At 35.9% G+C, this 22,988-nt stretch overlaps 1 protein-coding gene and 1 pseudogene across 5 annotated transcripts in view; both read right to left on the bottom strand.

The window, feature by feature from the left end:
• Nucleotides 1-334: 334 nt before the first annotated feature.
• On the bottom strand, nt 335-4,105 carry LOC109569235 (myb/SANT-like DNA-binding domain-containing protein 4 pseudogene; annotated as a pseudogene).
• Nucleotides 4,106-4,213: 108 nt separating this feature from the next.
• Nucleotides 4,214-22,988, bottom strand: part of KBTBD3 (kelch repeat and BTB domain containing 3) — a 75,852-nt gene continuing 57,077 nt past the window's right edge. For 2 of the 5 annotated variants that reach the window (XM_019975476.2, XM_019975477.2), the window contains exons 2-3: nt 16,206-16,450; nt 4,214-11,772 (exon numbers count right to left, since the gene is read on the bottom strand). In XM_019975476.2, coding sequence (XP_019831035.1) covers nt 10,170-11,772; nt 16,206-16,426 — 1,824 coding nt within the window. In that variant the 5' untranslated portion in view covers nt 16,427-16,450 and the 3' untranslated portion in view covers nt 4,214-10,169. Of the gene's footprint in view, nt 11,773-14,675; nt 14,794-14,883; nt 15,079-16,205; nt 16,451-22,109; nt 22,703-22,988 lie in introns of those variants that run through there. The other 3 variants (XM_019975479.2, XM_070803282.1, XM_070803281.1) reach the window with 3 other exon arrangements.

The following is a 22,988-nucleotide window of genomic DNA, read 5'->3' as shown; positions in this document are numbered from 1 at the left end:
CTTTGGAAAGTAACCCACTTTAGACAACCTCTGATGTTGCTTACATTGTTTTCTGACTCTCACATTATCTATAGATGGAAACAAAGGAATAAAACATCTATAATCTTCATCACTTCCTATAGTCAATATACTATACAGTACTGTTTCATAGTTAAAGTTTTGGGCCATTTAAGTAATTCCCACATAAATATCTGTGGTTTTAACATTCTGAAACTGAAACAAAGCTAAAGAGGTGCTCAGCCAGGCTAAGACAGGGTTCCTCAACTTCAGCAACATTGCTATTTAGGGTTTGATCATTCTTTTTTTGGGGGGGTGGGGGGGGAGAGTGGGAACTGTCCTGTGCATTGCAGGATGTAGGGCATCCCTAGCTACTACATGCCACGAGGAATGTGGCCAACTTTCCAATTCTGACAACCAAAAAATGTTGCCAGACATTGCCAAATGTCTTTTGGGGGGCCAAAGTCACCCCCAGTTGACAACTACTGAGCTAGAATTTTACACAGACATAATTGTAAACTCTGAGTGCATAGATTATACAAGATTGTGTGTAATTTTACTAAATTAAAGTGTATAGTACAACAATTTCTGCTATATTGTTTATGCTAGGGCACATAGTTTTCATAGAAGACTTAAGCATATATTACCCACAAAGAATTATCTTTTTCGTATTGAAAACACTAACAGGGACAAAACAATACAGTTAATCCCGCAACCATTTTTAAACCTAAACTTATGCTTTACAACCATTTGATAAATGGAGACCTAGATAAATCACTGCAAGTGTCTTTCCTTCTGAATTTGTAGTCTCTTGCTATTTGAAAGTGTTTCTTTTCAATCTGCAGCTTCTTCGATTCAGATTCCAAAAAATGCAGCCTTTTTCCAGTTGTAAGCATTCTCTCTCAGGTTTTAACTTCTCGGTTTCTATATCCTGTGGCTGATGTAGTTCACTTCCCAAAGATGGCTTCTCTGAGTTTACTGTCTGTAACCTCAGCTTCTCTCTTTCAATCTGCAACCGCTCCTTCTCCAGCTGAAGTTGCTCATGCTCCATGTCTAAATGTCACAGTCTCGCTTTCTCAATCTGTAGGCGTTCCTTTTCTACCTGCAGTCTTTCAGCCTCAATATCAAGACTTCGTTTTTCCAATTCTAGTTTCTGGAATGTTTACAAGCAAATGGGGCTCATCATATGCAGACCTAGATGGTGTTGAGTTCAGAGTAAAAAATTCATCAATGTGGGGGAAATCAGGAAGTTCATTTTCCCTCCTGGAATCTGGTATGACTGATGACATTTCTTCTTCCTTCAATCTCAAATTCAGGACTCTGGGGATCTCTTTCTTCTTCTTCTTCCTTGACCTCAGGATCCACCTGCATCCCTGAAATCTGCCACATTTTGCCAATCAAAATTTGTATCACTTCAGAATCGAATCTTTTCATCTATCTCTTCAGTGAGTCATCTAAATCAGATGTGGGAAGGGGAAACCCTGAACCAACTTGCTTAATGTTCACCTTCATCTTCTTTCTCTTCAAAGGGCTCGCCAGTCAAGGTAACTTCTTTCCACTTCTGTCCCTGTTCTCTGTTCTCCTTCTCCTACATTCACACACTGTGCAATCTCCTCCCAAGCCATTTGCTTCATCACATTAATTGTTGTATTAAGCTGCTTAGAAAAAATTACTTCCTTCCTTTCTGTAATTTCTTTCAAAAGGGTCTGAGTTTCTTGTACACTGAAATTGCTTTTCAATTGTTTCATTTTCTAACTTAAATGCAGTTTTTACAGTAAGGGAAGATGTGAAAATAATTTGAGGAATGCTACAAAGTACAAAAATCAAGGACAATTCCTTGTTAGTACCTTGTTTAAATCAGTTTTCTATTCATCTAGTAGCACAGGGGGTTGGAGGTTTCCTGCTAGCCTGGCGGCACCTCCCCCTGGATTCAGTATTTTTAATGGAATTACCAGATGACCTTTTTCTTTTTGGAGGAAACTTTAAGGAACACTGCCTGACACATATACTCCTGGGTAGACATCCCATAACAAAAATTATTGGTTAGAGCTTAATATTTCATTTATCAAGGAAAGAAACTTAGATGCTTTAAACTACTAGAATAATTCTCTTTGTGAAAATTCCTAGAAACAAGTGTTCATTAATTTGTGCTTATAAGTGAAATGTGAATTGTATTTAAATGGAAGAATATTGTGGTATATTTCACTCCTTCAGGAATTATCACAAGGTGAACACTATTTGTAAAGGAAACAAACAAAAAAATTACTCATTTGTTGAAAGTTGTTTTTAAAAGTTTTTAAAAACATTCGAAAAGTTTTTTTTGAATTTCAACTAATGTTTCATAACATAAAAGGTGGTTAATCTCTAAAAGGAAAAAATTAGGCTAGTTGAATTTTTAAATGAAAAGGCTAGACAAAGGCTTGATTGAAAATGTTTAACTTTGCACCATGTATTTTACTCAAAGTTAGGTAAGGGTAATTAATTTCCAATGGAAAGACTCACTAATTACTACCAGAACAGAATCAGGTTAAAGAAGCCCTGAATTTGGAAGAAATGCAAAAATATTTATCCAGTGCAGTGAAATCTAACTCTATAAATACTATGATGATATGTTAAATATTTTAAGAGGTTCCCACATATTTCTTAAGTTTTTCATGAATATTAAGTTTGCTATTTCAGGTTTAGTTTCATTAGGCTTCATAGAAGTCTTCAAAATCACAAAATTTATTAAGTCCAAGGAAACTTAACCTTGGAAACGGGTTTTATAAAAGTAATTAAAATAAATTGCAGTTTTAATTAATGTTTACCAGATAGATTGGTTTAGTGCCACAGTGTCTAAAAATTCAATATTTTCATTTCAAAAACTTCAAACCACTTTATAAATATTACTTTGAAACTCCATATTCATAGTGAAGAGTAATTACATTTTAGGATTATTTTTTTTCTCTGAAAAATGTACATATACATATTGGCCGAATAGCTAGTTTTTGACAAAACATATTTGCAACTTACACTGTAACTGAATAAGAGCCTGTAAAACAATATTAAGTAATCCTTAATTACTTAAGTTTAAATGTGTTTTGCAATTTATTTTCTGAGTACAGAGATTAAATTTTGTCTTTGAGGGGGTTTTGTTTTGCAGTGAGGAGTAGGATAAATTCAGGCAGTTCAGAATTTAGGGAAAGAACTTCAAATGCCAATGCATCAGTCTGAGATTATGAACCATTCTATTTAATGACTTAAGAGGAAAACTTGCAAGTACTAAAATGCTGACCAAGAGAGACCTCTAGTTTCAGGGTAGCATCCCCAATAACCTGGTAAGAGGCAAATTCCCGCCAACATCCTTACATTTTAAATTAACTATGGCGATTAAAGAGAAGGAGGTGAGTCATCATTTGCTGGCAAAGTAAACTACAGAAGATGGAAGCACATGGAGAATTGGAGGTAATAAGGGAAGAAATCTGGAGCAGTAAGGTTGGACCAAGGATTTGATAAGAGAGCCTAAGAAATGAAGAGAAATCAACTAGCATTATGCAAGCATGTGGGATACAACAGTTGATTTTTGAAGGGTTAGGTTTCCATAGATCAACTGTTTCAACCTGAGCAGTATTCTAGAAGAGGGTTTGGAAGTCAAAGTTGTTTAGTAAATCACAACTGATCACATAGGAAAACCAGAAATGAGACGGCAAATGAGCCTGTCCAGAAAGAGGAAAAATTGAACTGGAATTAAGACAGCATCTGTCCAATGTAAACATCTTAAAATAATGTTATGGTATGATTTAGTCTCTCAGACTCTGGACCTCTTCACTAGTTCACCTGTACATATTAGGTAGGAAGGAGGCTTATACCCTGGCATCTAGCTGATTCTTGTGTTGCTGATATCCGTTGAAGTAGGGTTGGACAGTGCCTGACCTTGGACATTCAGCTAGCTTCTACTGATTTCATTTGTGGCTCATGGACATTTGGTCTGTTCTTTCTTAGCTCATGCACAGCCTCAAGGTCTCTCCTCATCTATGATTCATTTCAAATCTAGCTGCATTTTATTCACTCAGCCCAATATGTCCACCTTGAAGTCTATGCTGCTCTGTCCACAGTTACAGAGCCAGTTCTAACAGTAACCCCACCTCCACCACCACTCTCTCAGGAATTCTGAGATTCATCAGAGCCACTCAGGGCATCTGGGGAAGGGGGTGGCAAGAAAATGAGAGCCTTAGAATTCACCTTTTTCTACCTTTTTTATTTCTAGTAACAATAAATACAAACAATATATATTCTTTTCTGAGATACATTTTAATACATTAATAATTATTTACATAATTGAAATGTTTACTACATATTAATATGGTTAACATGGACTTGAAAAAAATGATTTTATTTCTCATACCATATGGTAAATGCCCATATTCTACTAATAGAAAATGAAATAAATCACTTATGTATGCAAAGTTAAGTAGCTTTGCGCACAGTCTCCCCTGTGGGAAGAAGGTCACTGAAGCTATTATGTTCTTGTAGGGGAAATGGGGGTTGTATGTCTACTAACGATACTTTCAGTCATTGTCTTATCTATTACTGTATTTGAAAAGAAACACAGAATTAAATATTATAATTAAAATTCAAGGAGAACAAATAATCCTTAAGCACTAAAAAAATTCAATGAATTACTTTGAAAGTATAATTTCTCTTTCAAGTACCAAATATACATATACAACACAACTATACAACCAACTATACATGTTCTCCAAATGTGGGCAATGTACTATGTAATGCAATTTCATTCTCAAATAAAAAGTATACTTCATTATTAATTTTTCCATATACTAACAAAGATATACAACATATACTAACAAAAAGTTGTATAAATTAGCTTGCCCAGACTTTTTAATATAAGGATATCAAATATTACAAAAAGAATTAACACATACATTGATAACTAAAGTACAATGTGTAGCATTCTTAAATGTAAAATCCTAATGTAAATCAATTTTTTGTACATGGAAATTGCAAAATATGCAGTTAAGTCTAACCCATTCAGAAACAATAAATTTTGCTTCATATATTGGCTTCATAGAATGTTAGATTGTTAGACGCCTTATTAATATGCAAGCACTGTACTAATTGCTAGGTCCAGAAATGATAATACCCCTACTCCTAAGAGTTTCCAATTAAATAAGACAGACATGTAAAGTAGTATTTACACTACAATGTGATACTCAAGAGAATTGTACTCTTAAGTAATTCCGGCAACCTTGTTACCCTTGGAACCAATAGCATAATTTGTTGAACTAGTTAGTGACTGCTTTGGTTTCTATTTTTTGTATATGCTTTAGTCTCTTTTAGAAGTATTATTAAAATTCTCAAAACCATATCTAATGACAAATGATCAAGACATTAAAATCTGGCTTCAGAATTCCTCCCAGAAACTATGTTTGTGATTATGTCGATAGTTGATAGAAGGAGAGATAGCAAAGCTCTAGCTCACACTGGATTCATAAGAGCTGATTAAGGGAATGAAGTGCTTGCTTTATTAGACTATGCAATGCTCATCATGCTCAACACACCAAAAAAGCAATAGAGCTAGGACAGATTTTTTCTGAGGCAAATGTACATGTAGAAGGTATGTAACCTTGGCCACTGTGGCAAGTTTTAAAGTGTTAAGCATTTAAACAAGAAGGAAAGTGAAGACTTGATTTTAGAGGAATGGAAGACATGCTATTTCCAATACTTATGGAGACAGCAACCTAAGATCAAGGACTGAAAGTTATTACAGGGAGACAGGGTTGCTTTCAACCTTAGGAAGAACTTTCTAATAGAACTGTTTAAAAATGGAGGTAGTGAGCTCTTTACCCTGAAAGAACTGAATTAGAATTTGAAAAGAAAATCATCTGTCAAGGGTATTTTAGAATTTAGAGGGGTTTTCTATACAAGGCTGGAAGCTGTATTAGATTTTATCTTCAAGTTTGAATATGAATCTACATTTTAGAAAAGTTATCTCTTGATCAGTGTGTAATACCATGCTGTGATTAAAATCCCTATTGTAATACTATGCTGATTAAAACCCCTATTTATAAATTAAATTTGATTAAGCATCTTAGTGTAGTCAAATATAATTTATAAACAGATTTTTTAAATTAAAGATCTCTTTCAAAGCACATAATCTTTAACTAAATTCACTACATATAGCTATATAGCCACATTTGCAGTGAAATAATTCAGGACAAAATTTTAGGTAATGGTCTTTCAGTTTCTACTCAATGTAAAACAAATGTGCACTTATGGTAAACAGAAGGAGAAATCCCTATTAGCAGCTCACTATAAATGTCAGCACCCTTTACAGAGTTTTTCCGAAGTGATTTTAAAAAAAGAACAAATTTCCTTCAACAAGAATGCTCCTAAAATGATGTAATTTTATGACTCACATCTTATTGAAATCTTGAGTATGCAGACAATAAAATCAAGTTACTCAGAATGCCTAAATGCTAAACAAACTGGAGGAAGCAATTAGTCAAAAGACAGGAAAATATTAAGATCAAAATGTGCAAATAAAATATAGAAATCTTTGGTGTACTCCTGTGTAGGAATTTATTTGGGCTCATTTTCTGCCACATGCCGCAGTTTTTGATATTTCATCTTATTCCAAATATGGCTTTATAAAGTGGAGTTAATTCTGTTATGCTGAACAGAAATTGGCTTCCTTTTAAACTTTAGCCTTCGTTTTTAGGTTGCCCTCAAGAGCTGTCCATTGGAAGGCATTTTTCATTCTTACACCTTCAATTCTAAATATACGGGTTTCCACACATTGGATCCAATTAAACTGAGAATGATGATCCAAAATATATTCAACAATATATTTAACCATTTATTGCTTCCAAATCTCAAAAGGTAAACAGATGTCTCTCTCTATATTTGACTCTGATTTTCAAGTCAGATACCTTCATTTAGGTACCCTGAACACATACTCGATTGCTCTTCTTGGTATCTGGGGAAAATGGAATCATGTTGCAGGATGTGGTTGCTCTCAAATAATATTCTAGCTTTCAAGAGTAATATATAATGAATACTGTTGTGATAAAGACTGTTTCCCCTCCCCAACCAAAATTGAGTATTATATGAATGCAGTTAATTTGATTATGCAAATATTCTTCATGCTGCTTTTATTTCACAGGCAATAGATGAACAGGTGCTCTACATTATAAATCAAGTTTGAAGATAGTTCTAAAAATGTTCATTAACTTTGATATGTGTTGAATTTAATCTTTTTTATGTTTAATAGTGACACGTAACTACTTCCAATTTTAGCAGACACTAGGATACTACAATACTGCAATTTTTTTATGCATGCACAATCCATTTACCAGGACAAATGACAATTTGGAAATGTTATTTAGAATTTTGCTACAAGAATGAAAGCAATCTGGATAATGAGCTTAATTATTTTGTCTCTTACAATGCAGCACTGACTGAAGGATGATAATGAAAGGAAAGGAAACTTTAAAGAAAAAAAAAAAAGAAGGAAGAAGTCATAAAGGGATATTGTTTTCTAATCTTACAGACAGGAAATACGGCTCCTCCTGGGTAGCAGAATAGACTTGAGAGATCACTGAGACCTGCAAGAGATCAAGAATAGAGGGCCAAGGCAGAAATAATATATGTGGTTCTTGGTGAAGCCAAAGTTATTGCCAAGATCAGAATAATGTGCCTGGGTTCCTTGAGGATTTTGAACACCCAGAACCATTTTTCAATAACCATTTAGTAGATCAAATTCAAGTGTTCCCTTTACCAGATGATGCAAAATTGGAGACTACAAGATTAATTGCTAAGAGAGCCAAGCCCAGCACAGATTGCTATAATGTCAAGGAAAAAGAAGAGTAAGTAAGAGTTAGGTTCTATGACTAGACAGACTACTTTTTTTAGTTATAACTGATGAAGAACACTCAGGTACAGATGTAAAGGGATGACAGTAAGTGAAAAACAATCAAGTTTCCTGCAGCAATTGTGGAAACTAAGGCAGAAAGCCTTGTGCAATGAAAAGTGTTTAAAATCAAATGCAGAGGGAGTTACTTATGGCTTGGTAACAAGGATACTTCTAGTAACATCAGGAATCAATGGCCGCAGTTGCTCTGTGACAACCCAGAGGGTTGGGGTATGGAGGGAGGTGGGAGGAAGGCTCTAGAGGAAGGGGAAGTATATATGCCTATAGCTGACTCATGTTGATGTGTGGCAGAAACCATCACCACATCGTAATTATCCTCCAAGTAAAAATAAAATTTAAAAAAATCAATGGCCAGTGAGAAGAATGGTAGAAATCAAGATATAATAATGAAACAAGATCAGGAAGGGATTCTATTTTGCTTTAGTTTCTCCTTTCTGGAATTATTTGTTTATACATGTTTAACAATTTAATCACCCACTGTGTTATGGTCTTTCTTAAGTAACTTGTTTTCAAAGTGCCACATAAAACACAGAGAAAGCCTCCACTGAATTTTATTTCTTACGCACACGACACACATACACACACCCAGAGAGAGAGACAGAACAGGGCAGAGCCAATAAAGGTAGGTAGGGAGGGAGGAAGCCACCAATTCTACACAAGAATTTTTAGGCAACTATCGTCTGATTACGGACAATCCCTGATTTTCAAATCGCATAATTTAGTCTAGCATTCTGTTCTGTTTTGAAAAATATATTTGAAACTTATGATTACATAAATTTTATATGGTAAAATAAAAGGACCTTCATTTAGGTATATTTCTACTTCTAAAGAATATTTACAACAGATTAACATTTACTACAGTGTGTGGGAAACTTCATTTGATTCCAGAGAAATACAATCTACAGATTACCTGAGATATAAATCAGGTCCTAAAACCTAAAATACCTGTATCGTAAAAACTGATTAAAGAAACATATCCTCTTACAAGGCAGAATCATCTTAACTGAGAACAAGGATGATTCTCTTTCATTGTTTGGGTTAGAGATGATTAAACACCAAATAAGTTGCAAGCTTCACATATCTACTATCAATACCAAAAGCCCAGTCACATTTTTAAATTTAGTAAATAATTCACAATGAATAATGTGCTAAAGAAGAAAACATACACAGCAGTTTACAGCTGGTATACATCATCACAAAAAACTGACACGGTACTAACTGAGATGTTGAAATTTCTTACTGCAACTCAAATTTGGACATGCAAAAGTTTAAGAAATGCCAACAATAGTGGTCCACTTAGCTAGAGGTCAGATTTTCTATATCCTCGCTTTACATTGGAATCTGGCAATGATATGGAAAAGTATTTTAGGACTACCATCCCAGAATCCAAGAATGTCACTAAAAGGATTACATGTCAAGATAAAATCAAGTCAGGTATAACTTAAACTGATTAAATAAATCAAGAAAGTTAATTTACTGAGCTTGAGCCAGAAAATAAAATACCTCTAAAAACTGAGACCAACTAACACTGAAAACTAATAAGCAAATTTTAAGACATTTCAGTAACTGCCAACAGCATTACAGTACACTATGCTCTTAATGAAGAGTTGAATCAAAAAATTAAAACATGTTTAGTGTACAGTTTTAGAAGGCTGGGGAAATACACTTCATTTCAGAAAATTTTCTGACTGAAAAATAGTGAAAGAAAAGAAAGGGCTTAAAAATAGCTAACCAATGATCAGAAAAAATAGGAATTCAACTACTCTTATACCTGTAGTAACAAGATAGGATTCTCACCTCTAATATATTTTGTACTTCATATAATATAGTATAAATAAGTCATTTTTACTACCTAAAGAGACTTCTCCCATTTACATTGTACAGTTATGTGAAGTATGATTTGTTTTTCTGTCAGGATAAAGTACTTTAAGAATCAAAACATCAAAGCCTGAGTTTTACTTACATATGAAAATACTAATATCCTATTCTCCAAGATTAAATTAAATACAGTTTTTGGTAGAATGTATTGTGTATTTTAAGTTTCTGGGAACTGCTAATTCATATATAGTATACATTCATAGTATTTTTCTAATATGGTATACATTCATAGTAATTCTCTTATAGAAGGTCTATTTTATCTCACTAAGCTGTAAAGACCTTTTTACCAATAATTAAAGTTAATAAATTTACTGCAGGCTTCTAGAACTGCAATTGCTTTAGAATGTCTAATCATACACTACATTTAGAAATGATTAGAAAACCATGGGTCTCTGTATTTATTAAACTGAATCACCTGGCAGTAAAATTCAGTTAAGGCTCTTGGCATTGGTGAAACTTCTTCCCACTCAGACCTGCTGCTGTGGTAGACTTGAACTTCATCTGTGATTTCATCTGGTGCATAATCACCACCTAATATATAAATTTTATCTTCAATTCCAACCGCACCTGCATTGAAGCCTGCACATTCAAAAGATCCTTCACCCTTCCAAACACAAGTATCTGGACAAAAACTATAAACTTTGTAAGTGGAAAGGTCACATATATAGAGTGTGCAGTTTACTGGGACAGCTTTAATTAGTGTTGCATGAAAAAACTGCCCGAATTCTGCCACTAGTTCAGACCACTGATCAGTTGTAGCATTGTAGTTGAAAAAGCAATCAAGTGATGGGTTAAAAGCATCTGTAATTTCTACCTCTGATCCAAGAACATAAATTACATTTTGGCATGCACTTGCTTCAGGATAGTATATGCCCCTGGGTAATGGGCTAACAGACACCCATTCTTTGGAAAGAGGATTGTAAGATTCAACATCTAAGAGACTTTTAATGTCCTGAGATCCTCTAGTTTTTCCACCTATGACAAATAATTTATTGAGAGCCATAACTGATGTATGCATGGTTCTTGGTGTTTTCATAGTTGATACCAGGAAAAAATCATTTTTGACTGGACAGTAGCACCAGGTTTGATCAGTGGCATCATGATATGATTCTGCAATATGAAGCCGAACTGTTCTACAACATGGCCCTTTGCAACCACCTGTCAAGAATATTTTCTCCCCATAACTAGACAGACTAGATCCTGGCAAATCAATCAGGTGTGACTGTGGCAGTATCTTCCATGAATCACTTTTAATATTATAGCAAAACGTATATTGAGCTTCTCCATTTTCCTCAGTTTTGTGAACAAATATGTATTTTTCAGTTGTGGATGGTCGAGCATCAGGGAAAAGTCCACCAGAACCTTGCACACACTTAATTGCATCCATGATTATGTCAAAACAGTTTGTGCTTTTGAGTAAACACTCTTCATTGAGTAGACAATCTTGAAGTGTCTCCTCAGATAACTGACATAATCTTACTTTTTTAATTAAATAAGGCAGATGTTTTTGCCTTGATTCTAAGTTATGTTTAGTCCAACTAAGGACAACTTTCAGTACAGTTTCTTCTTCAGGAACATTTAATTCATCTGATTCCAAACACTTTTGCAATACTCCAAAATTCATCTCTAAGAAATCACTGGATTTAAATAATAAAGAAAAGTGATGTTGTACAAAGTATAAAGCATGGTCAAACAAACGGGCAGAGCCATAGCTATCTGATATAGATAATAATTGTAAACAATTGACAAGATTAATACTTTTTATTAAAAAGTCACTGCAAGCTTTGGATAGGAAGGAAACTTGAAGAAATGATGACAACTGGAAGAACATTTCCACATTATCATCTGTTATCTTTGTTTTTCCAGTATAGGCATAATCAAGAAATGCTTTTACTGCTTTGGAGGACAAATTAGTAATGGTAACACTTCCACCATCTCTTTCTTTCATGTTTACTTCAAACATAGCCCTGCAAAAATGAACACAGAAGAACAAATAAACAGGAATATTTTATTCCAAGATAATTTTCAATATGACCTTAAAGAGGTTTCCTTCACTCTTAGGTTGATATAAAATATATTTACAAAATACATTTTTAAAGCATCCTAATAAATTAATATCTATAATAGAGACCATATTATTTATCTGTAAAATACACATATTACACAATACCACATTGAAAAATATATAGATTACAGCTAAGCCATAGCAATGAATCCAAAGGCTTTAAAAAGATTCAAATTTTGTGTCTGATTTGATGTTCTTATACATTATTCATAAAATTGGGGTAAAATCTAATGGCTGAATTTATTTACCTATGGATTAATTTAGTATCAACTCTGCAGGTTATAACTAAAATTACTTAAAATACAGGATAAACTTACATATACACTATCCCCACCTGGTAATGTTGATACCACTCTAAGAACTGGGAACATTTTTGGCTCATTTTAAGCAAAAGTATAAATTATTTGGAAATGTTTAGGCAGGAGACTAAGAATATTTCATGACTGGCTTTGGTAAGAACAATATTGCCATCCATCCTTAATTAACTTTATATCCAGAGTTACTAATTTTTACACTTTAAACAAACCCATTAAGATGGTTTTCAGTAGAACTGCAAATAAAAATTAAGGTTAAAGAGGAAAGGACTACAACAAACAACTAAAGATTGCCAGTTGAACATTCATTAAGACTAAAGATCATCTGACTTTGGGCCTGGTTTAACATTGGTTTGTTTTTGTACCAGTATTGTCCAGGATACCTTTGTGAGCAGTGCCCAAGTACTCTGCAGGCATGCTTAGTTGGTTAGCGTGTTAAGACTCTTTTCAACTGCATGGACTGTAGCCCGCCAGGCTCCTCTGTCCATGGGATTTCCCAGGTAAGAATACTGGGGTGGGTTGCCATTTCTTCTTCAGGGTATCTTCCCAACCCAGGTTTCAAACCCACATCTCCAGCACTGTAGGTGGGTTCTTTACCATCTGAGCTATGAGGGAAGCCCCCAAGTAGTACTGGGGGAAAACTAAATTTCATTATTAAAGTCTATTCTAGAGAGTAACTAAAGCTACTAAAGAAACACTAGTGTCCACCTGAAAAATATGAGGATTCCAAATACAGAACACTCCTTAGGAAAAGGATGATAAAGCCCCTTTCTAATAGGGATATTCAATACTTCTTAATATAATAACAAATAAACATGGTTACAAAAATTTATACATGTTCCACATTGTGCAGGATATTTCAATGTGATCAACTTAGAAACATTAACCTGTGGTGATAATCGTATTAGATTATTAAGACATCTATAGTCAGTTTAAGGTAATAATAAGAGTGTGGCCTCTAGAACAGGGCTGCCTTATTAACTGTGTGACCTTGGGGAGCTAACAACTTAATCGTGCTTCAAATTCTTCTGAAAATGCGGATACTAGTAGTACCTATGCCACAGAGTTATGAGAGGAACAACTAAGTTAACTGATGCAAAATATTAGCCGTTATTGGAGTAGGAAATGGCAACCCAGTCTAGTATTCTTGCCTGAAAAACTCCATGAACAGAGAAGCCTGGTGAGCTACAGCCCATGGGGTTGCATTGCAACTGAGCACATTAGCTGTTACTACCATTTTAAGGAAAAAAAGTTTTCTAAAATCATATGCATTTCTAATTTACCATCAGCTTCCACACTGTCCCTGAGAAGACATGTAATATCATATTTATATACTTCATCCTATTCATCTTTAAAGTATTCAGTTAACTTCCATCTCAAATTTACTGTGTTATCATAAACTGGTTATACAATAGTGTGCTTCTTTTTGAATCTTGTCTCCAGGGACTTTACATTTCAATCATAATTTTCGTTTTTCAAAAACATTATAAAGGGCATTTACCATGTACTGTGTACTTTTCTGCTATTTTTAATTTTACATACCCCAGTATTCCTGTAAGTTTATAGCCCAATACTCCAGTGAGTTTTATCATAACACAAAATTATGAATCAGTGGCCTTATCTACAAGAGTGTAAATTATATAGACCTTCTAACTACATTTGTACACATTTTTATGTGAACTATATACTCATTTAGTAAAATATATCATAAAAGATTCAGGTCATTATAAAATTGTCTTTTGTTTTACTTCAGAACAGGTACAAATTTTAAAAAACACTGTTTTTAACAGTAATTTTTAAAAATTGAAAACAGATCCCTAAAAAGCTAAGCTGTAGGCATAACTCCAACATAAACAGTAGAGAGGACTGCCAATTCAAATGTCACATGAACTTCTTATTTTGTTAACATGCAAACTTTATAAGGAAATAAAACTGCATGTTCATACCAAATTATTTCCATTTTTTGGCTAGATTTGGAAATAATTTCAGCTAAAAAAAAAGTCAGCTAATAATATTAATAATACTAAATTCAGCTTAATAACAATTTAATTCAACAATAATAACTGAAAGTAGTGGACACTAATCAATTGTTATTTAGTTTCTAGTGTCTGACTCACTGCAACCCCATGGACCATAACCCACAAGGCTCCTCTATCCATGGGATTTCCCAGGCAGGAATACTAGAGTGGGTTGCCATTTCCTTTTCCACGGGATCTTCCTGACCGAGAGATTGAACCTGCCTCTCCTGTATTGGCAGGTGGATTCTTTACCACCAAGACACCAGGGAAGACTGACCTAATCATTGCATATATGTTATTTCATTCAACTCTCACTAATGACTTTATGAGCTAGGTCCTATTTGTCTTATCCTAATTTTTTACAAATAAAGAAACTGAAGCATAAAGAGGCTAAGTTACCTAAGTTCAGTCTAATAAGTGGTGGAGCTGGAATTTAGATTTAGGGCATGTGTATAAAGAGGCCAAATACTTACCTATTATACTGTACTGCTTCCTCTAATGAAGAGGTGATATGAAGGATAAGGGAACAAAAAAAGAGTTCCTTGGAAGAAAAACTGAATTCAAAGGGAAGTGGAAAGAAACTAGTGGAATCTGAAAATGGGAGAGCATAAGGCCAGTTAGGGCCCCAGTGGAGGCTGAAGAATAACTTAGGTTACCTGAGAGAAGAAATGAGAAGAATACCTGAAGACATATAGTCTAGTTAGGCAAAAAGCTAGTAAAAGGTGTAGTTCCCCTTGTCCTCAGTAAACTGTGATGTAGCACTGAGCCACTGCTCTCAAATTCAAAGCAGGAAACCCTAGAGAAACTGGTGTTTAGTGACTTCCACTGGTGGTCGAGTGGATAAGACTCTACGCTTCCAATGCAGGGGGGCACGGTCTGATCCCTCATCAGGAAATGAAGATCCCACATGCCACATAGAAGAGTCAAAAAAAAAAAAAAAAAAAAAAGGTGTTTAGTGAGTAGTAGATATCAATAAACTTGCTGAATGAAGTACAACCTATAAGATTTAACCTTGAGCAATAAGGGTATGGTTTAATTATATGTTGGTAGTAAAACGAGTTAAATTAAGGATTAAAACCAGTATACGTTAACTTGTATCTAGATGTTTTTGTATCTTATATCTTGCTCTTTTTTTTTATCAAGTTTGTTAGAGATTTAAACTCTGCTTACTTAGAATTGCTTCTAAAACTGAACTTAACGCAAAATATTGCACTTAAGATTTAAGTTTATTAAAGTATGACTAGGAGGCCTGAAGGTCAGGATGTCAGCAAGAGAGGTTTGCCTGCCTGACAAATAGGTCTCAGAGGTACTATCTTCATACGGTTACCACAATACTAAGGTCATGTGTCTGACCCTTAACTACGAAGAATCAGAAACCCACTGTCATCATAGTGGATTCTAACAGTGTTATGACTAGTGCATTCCTTGTAGGATGATTTACTTGGGGAACAGAATTATACTCAGAATCAAAACAAGTTGAGTGCTCTCCAGAAATGGCTCTGGAAGTACTTCTCCCCACTTTAGGACAATCCAGGCTAAAGAGAAGAGAAACTCTCCGCATTAGAGTACCTCTTCCCTGGACAATCCATGGGATACAACACATGTCCAAAATGTATTTTTTTCTCAGATGCCTCATTTTCTTTGAGCTTGGCTTCCATTTCTGCTCAGTCTATCCTTTTCTCTTTTGCCAAATTATACAGTGCAGGGGACCTCCCAAACAAAACTGACCCCACATCAAAACAATTTTTTTTTTCCAGAACAGTAAGGACTAATGTTTAACTTTGGGAAATCCTAGCCTGGGAAGACTTGAGCTTTAAAAAAAGGTATTCTTATATTTTCATATTTAAAAAATCATTAGTTAATCTACGTTCTAAGTATCTCTTTTTAAGTATTAAAGATTACTATTCCATACTCTGTAGGGGAAAAACTCAGTTACAGTCATAAAAACAACTTAATTAGTGGTATCATAAAATCTGAGGGATAGACAGACAAGGTAAAAGTACCTGAAAAAGTCACTGCATGCTGCTAACACACAACGATGACATGGGATTGTTTCATCTTTCATGATTATTTTGAAATCATAAAAGATATTTTGTTCTCGAAAATTCTGTAGTATACTTAAGATTTTCTGTCCATGATCTTCTGACACAAGGAAGTTGTTTTTCTTCTCAGATGGAATTCCATTACATGAGCCTTTTTGATTGAAATTATATGAATTATCCATAGCCACTTCTATCTGTTCTTAGAACTAGAAGGAAAAAAAAAAACAAATCACTGATGTAGCAGAGTCTTAATGAATTTTCAGATCTAAAATTCGCCCTCTTAGTGTAAATCACAAAAAAATGCTCACTAAAAACAATTATAATGGTAAATCTTGTCCCACACATTTGTTTTCATGACATTTAACAGTAAATTCCTTTTAAATTTTTATAAATATTGAGCTCACTGAAATAAAAAGTATGTTATTTAGTAATAAAGTTCGAGGCTATATAATTGCATTAAATAGTACAATTACAAGTTGTATTAAAACCTGACATAGAATCTGACTACATGTCTAGTCTTGTTACATGTAAGTGGTATAGCTTTTATAAGCAGGTATCATTTGAGTATCTATCTAACACACCCCTCTCCACTCCCATCCTTTTCCTTCTGGTAGCAAACCAGATGTTAAAATGTTGATATTGAAGCAAAGGTACATGTCTTCTGGGTTACACTTTTAAAAAACAACTGGTTGAAAAAGAAAAGGATGTTAAATTAACTGGTTATGGCCTTTAGTAAGGAAGGAAAAGTCAACATTGGTTCAAGCTGTCCTAAAAATTTGAAAGTAGGAAAGCCTTTTAAGTGAGGTCAGAAATCCAAGATAGCTGAAGGCCAGATTAACTGACTTTCCCAAACCACAAATTTAGTTTTGAGCATAAAAGTTTATACCACAAAAAGCAAGAAAGTAGGAAACAGAAAGACAGTAAGATTGGGATCTAGGTGAGTCAGAGAAATAGGAAATCTTGATTCCTTAGCATACTTCTGTTCTGGTTATTTACTGCTTTGCAAATCACCCCAAAACTTAGTGGTTTAAGACAACTTAGTCTCTCACGGTTCTGCAGGGTTAGATGGAGCTTCTTATTTGCAGGCTTTCACATGGTCAGTCAGGTGGCAGCTCTGGCTGAAGGCCTGATCGGGTCAGAGTCAGGTGGCAGCTCACCTGAAGGCCTGATTAACCTGGGTGAGAGGTCCAGTATGATTTCCTCACTCACATCTCCTTCATATGGGATGGACAGCTAGAACAGACAGGGCTCTTTCCCCCTCTTGATCCACTCTCTCCATCAGTTCAGTTCAGTTCAGTCACTCAGTCGTGTCTGACTCTTTGCGACCCCATGGATCACAGCACGCCAGGCCTCCCTGTCCATCACCAACTCCTGGAGTTCACTCAAACTCATGTCCATCGAGTAGGTGATGCCATCCAGCCATCTCATCCTCTGTCGTCCCCTTCTCCTCCTGCTCCCAATCCCTCCCAGCATCAGAGTCTTTTTCAATGAGTCAACTCTTCGCAGGAGGTGGCCAAAGCAATACTTCCTCAGAGCATGGCAGTCTCAGGGTAGCTAGACTTCTTACATGGTAGCTGTGTTCTAGAGGAGGAGTTTCAAGCCCAGGTGAAAGCTAGACGCTGGAGAAGTAGTCTGAATTGTCCTACAACATCAATCAAAGCTTCATTCTAAGACTGAGACAATCATCTCTGTGTTATCCAAAATAGTAAGCATGAGCCATGTATACCAATTTACATTTAAACTATTTAAATTTAAATAAAAGTTTAGTTCCTTGGTATAGCCATATTTTAAGTAGTCAGTAGCTATATGTAATAGGGTGGTTACTTTTATGTGTCAACTTGATTGGGCCATGGGGGTACCCAGATATTTGGCTAAACATTTTATCTGGGTATGTCTGTGAAGGTGTTTTTGGATGAGACTAACATCTGAATCAGCAGACTGAGGAAAGCAGGTTGCTTTACTTAATGTGAGTGGAACTCACTGAATCCATTAAAGGCCTGCAAAGAACAAAGGGTCCAGTAAGAAAGAATTTTTTCTGTCTGCAAGACTGTCTTTGAGTTGGAGTATCAGACTTCTCCTTCCTTTGGACTAAAACTTGGATTACAACTTTCCTGCTAATTTTACTACTAGGACCAGTTTTCTGATGTTAGGACTGCTTAGTTTCCATAAGCATATAAGCTAACTCTACAGAGTAAATCAATCTATCTTCCCTCCAATTGGCTCTGTTTCTCTGGAGACCACTAATACATGTGGCTAATGATTACTGCAGTGTACTGTATACAGTGTACTGTATACAGGAAATAAGGAATATTTCCATCATCATAGAAAGTTAGTGACTAGCTGATGTACTATAAAATAATGTGCCTGTGTTAAGAGTGTATGTGCACACATGTGCAGGAGGCAGTAATATGATGTAATTTGCAGTAGTATTAGAAAAATAAGTTACCTGCAGTCATTTTGTGAGCAGTGTTCTGAGTAACTATAAGGAGGGAGATATATTAAGAATGAAGGTGGGAGTGAACTTTGTGGAAATGAAAGAATATGTAAATCAAATAGAGATGAAAAAAGGGAAACTTTCAAAAACAGTATCTTTAAGGGTATAAAAAATGGATGCCCCATTCTGCAGATTTAGGTAGAGGATCATGACGTATCATAAATTGAGGATGCCTGTAGTAAACTTCCATTTTCATTTCTGTGCCTGCTACACATGCTTTAATATATTGCCAGTATGCAAAGAGTTTCAAATTGGATGATTACAGGTCTTGGGAAGTAGAATTGCTTCTGATTCTGACAGCATGCCTCACTTTCTGCGTGCCTCACAGATTCGATGTTATTACCAAATGTTGTAAATCTGAATTTAAGAAAATTCCAAAGCAGATGCTTACAAGCTGAAAGGCACAGTAGTGATGAGAAATAGCTCTAGAAAAAAACATATTCAAGGAATGGCTCTAAATGTGAGTGCCAATAGTTATGGTTTTCCTCTAGCCAGGTCAAAGCTTTGTTTCTAGGTTGCTACTGTTTTCTCTCTGACCCCCATATCTTAGAACCTTGCTGTTGTCATCTAGGAAATAAAGTCTCAAAGGACATCACTGGTTTCAAATTTCAAATATCAAACAAAGCAGATGCAAGACATACAATATGAAGGAACAAATGGTAAATTTGTTCTGCCACCCTCCTTTAGAGAGATGCTACAGGCATCTGATGGAACTTCAGTTGCTGACAAATCATGAAAAAAAATCACAAGAAGGGAGAGAAAGAAAGTCAAGTATCACTCAAATTCATCAACAGCAACCATGTCTATTCTGTGAGACAGTATCTTAAACTGTTTCTCTAATGTAGCACATGGACCACCAAAGGTCCCTGAAACCCTCTCAGGAGTCTGTGAAATTAAAACAATTTTCATACAAACATTAAGTAGTTGCTTTTCTCACTATTCTGACACTTGCACTGATGGTACAAAAGAAATGTGAATGAAACTGCTACCATCAAGGAATACACCTATTTATTCTATTCTTCACCTCAAGCACTCAGAAGAGGGAAAAAGTCAACTTCACTTAAAACTGTCCTTAGTGAAGCGCTAAAAATTCTGGATTTTATAAAAGCTTGCTCCTTAAGGATACATCTTTTTAATTCCATGTGACAAAATGGGAAGCCCACATAGAGCACTTCTGCTACGTGCCCAAGAACTACGCAGTCTTGAGGAAAAGCACAGATGCAGCTACCATTTATACGGAATGTCAAATGACAGACACATTATGGCTATTCTATCTTGCGTATTTGGCAGATATGCTCAAAAGTGAAGGAAGTGAACCTGCCATTTTGAGGAAAAGAACTGAGAATATTTGTTGTCAATAAAATTGAGCTCACAGACAAATAAACACAAAGAATGAAGTGTCATAAAAGGAGAAAGATAATAAAAGGCTTGGGCTCCAAAGAAACGTAAGGCAGAAAACAGTTGTATTAGAGTTCTTCAGAGAAAAAAAAACCAATAGGCTACATATTTGGCTATAAAGCTATTTGTTATATATATAACTACTGATATACATGTGATATCTATGTGGGTTCTGTGTGTATATGTATATTCGTGTGTGTAAATATAGTATATATGTATATCAGTTGAGTTGCTCATTCGTGTCTGACTCTTTGCAACCCCATGAATCACAGCACGCCAGGCCTCTCTGCCGATCACCAACTCTCGGAGTTTACCCAAAATCATGTCCATCGAGTCGGTGATGCCATCTAGCCAACTCGTCCTCTGTCATCCCCCTCTCCTCCTGCCTCCAATCCCTCCCAGCATCAGAGTCTTTTCCAATGAGTCAACTCTTCGCATGAGGTGGCCAAAGTATTGGAATTCCAGCTTCAGCATCAGTCCTCCTAATGAACACCCAGGACTGATCTCCTTTAGGATGGACTGGTTGGATTTCCTTGCAGTCCAAGGGACTCTCAAGAGTCTTCACCAACACCACAGTTCAAAAGCATCAATTCTTTTTTTTTTTTAATTTTATTTTATTTTTAAACTTTACATAATTGTATTAGTTTTGCCAAATATCAAAATGAATCCGCCACAGGTATACATGCGTTCCCCATCCTGAACCCTCCTCCCTCCTCCCTCCCCATACCATCCCTCTGGGTCGTCCCAGTGCACTAGCCCCAGGCATCCAGTATCGTGCATCGAACCTGGACTGGCAACTCGTTTCATACATGATATTTTACATGTTTCAGTGCTATTCTCCCAAATCTCCCCACCCTCTCCCTCTCCCACAGAGTCCATAAGACTGATCTATACATCAGTGTATCTTTTGCTGTCTCGTACACCGGGTTATTGTTACCATCTTTCTAAATTCCATATATATGCGTTAGTATACTGTATTGGTGTTTTTCCTTCTGGCTTACTTCACTCTGTATCATAGGCTCCAGTTTCATCCACCTCATTAGAACTGATTCAAATGTATTCTTTTTAATGGCTGAGTAATACTCCATTGTGTATATGTACCACAGCTTTCTTATACATTCATCTGCTGATGGACATCTAGGCTGCTTCCATGTCCTGGCTATTATAAACAGTGCTGCGATGAACACTGGGGTACACGTGTCTCTTTCCCTTCTGGTTTCCTCAGTGTGTATGCCAAGCAGTGGGATTGCTGGGTCATAAGGCAGTTCTATTTCCAGTTTTTTAAGGAATCTCCACACTGTTCTCCATAGAGGCTGTACTAGTTTGCATTCCCACCAACAGTGTCAGAGGATTCCCTTTTCTCCACACCCTCTCCAGCATTTATTATTTGTAGACTTTTGGATCGCAGCCATTCTGACTGGTGTGAAATGGTACCTCATTGTGGTTTTGATTTGCATTTCTCTGATAATGAGTGATGTTGAGCATCTTTTCATGTGTTTGTTAGCCATCTGTATGTCTTCTTTGGAGAAATGTCTATTTAGATCTCTGGCCCATTTTTGGATTGGGTCATTTATTTTTCTGGAGTTGAGCTGTAGGAGTTGCTTGTATATTTTTGAGATTAGTTGTTTGTCAGTTCTTCATTTGCTATTATTTTCTCCCATTCTGAAGGCTGTCTTTTCACCTTGCTAATAGTTTCCTTTGTTGTGCAGAAGCTTTTAAGGTTAATTAGGTCCCATCTGTTTATTTTTGCTTTTATTTCCAATATTCTGGGAGGTGGGTCATAGAGGATCCTGCTGTGATGAATGTCAGAAAGTGTTTTGCCTATGTTCTCCTCTAGGAGTTTTATACTTCATTTGTAAAATAAAGATAAACTTTATTTATCTAGTTGTGTTGCTGAGATTAAAAAGTAATACATAATTTAGCATTTACTGTGTGCTAAATGAAAGTTAGTGTGTGCATGTGTGCTTACTCACTCAGTTGTGTTCAAGTCTTTGTGACCCAGGGACTGTAACTCACGAGGCTCCTCTGTCCATGGGCTTTTCCAGGCAAAAATACTGGAGTAGGTTGCCATTTCCTCCCCCAGGGGATCTTCTTGACCCAGGGATCACACCTGGGTCTCCTGCATTGCAGATGGATTCTTTACCATATGAGCCACCAGGGAAGCCAGTTTTCTATTAGAAGTCCACTTAAAAGTCAAAAAAATCATTTAAACTATATTAATCAAAATGTTTATAAGGTGATGGGGGGAGGAGAGTAGAAGTAGTTAATAGTTCCTGCTGCTGCTGCTGCTAAGTCACTTCAGTCATGTCCGACTCTGTGCGACCCCGGAGACAGCAGCCTACCAGGGTCCTCTGTCCTTGGGATTCTCCAGGCAAGAACACTGGAGTGGGTTGCTATTTCCTTCTCCAATGCAACAGAATGAAAGTGAAAGTGAAGTCACTCAGTCATGTCCGATCTTCACAATCCCATGGACTGTAGCCCACCAGGCTCCTCCATTCATGGGATTTTCCAGGCAAGAGTACTGGAGTGGGGTGCCACTCACTGCATTCTCTAATAATTCCTAGAGCTTAGGGAAAAAAAAAGATGTCCTTTTCATTATAGGGGACTGGAATGCAAAAGTAAGAAGTCAAGAAACACCTGTAGTAACAAGCAAATTTGGCCTTGGAATATGGAATGAAGCAGGGCAAAGGCTAATAGAGTTTTGCCAAGAGAACGCACTGGTCAGAGCAAACACCTTCTTCCAACAACACAAGAGAAGACTCTACACAGGGACATCACGAGGTGGTCAACACCGAAATTAGATTGATTATATTCTTTGCAGCCAAAGATGGAGAAGCTCTATAAAGTCAGCA

The sequence above is a fragment of the Bos indicus genome, chromosome 15, assembly GCF_029378745.1.
Source record: "Bos indicus isolate NIAB-ARS_2022 breed Sahiwal x Tharparkar chromosome 15, NIAB-ARS_B.indTharparkar_mat_pri_1.0, whole genome shotgun sequence".
Taxonomy (NCBI): Eukaryota; Metazoa; Chordata; class Mammalia; order Artiodactyla; family Bovidae; genus Bos; species Bos indicus.
The sequence above is the reverse complement of the archived record's forward strand: the minus strand, read 5'-3'. Positions and strand labels throughout refer to the sequence as shown.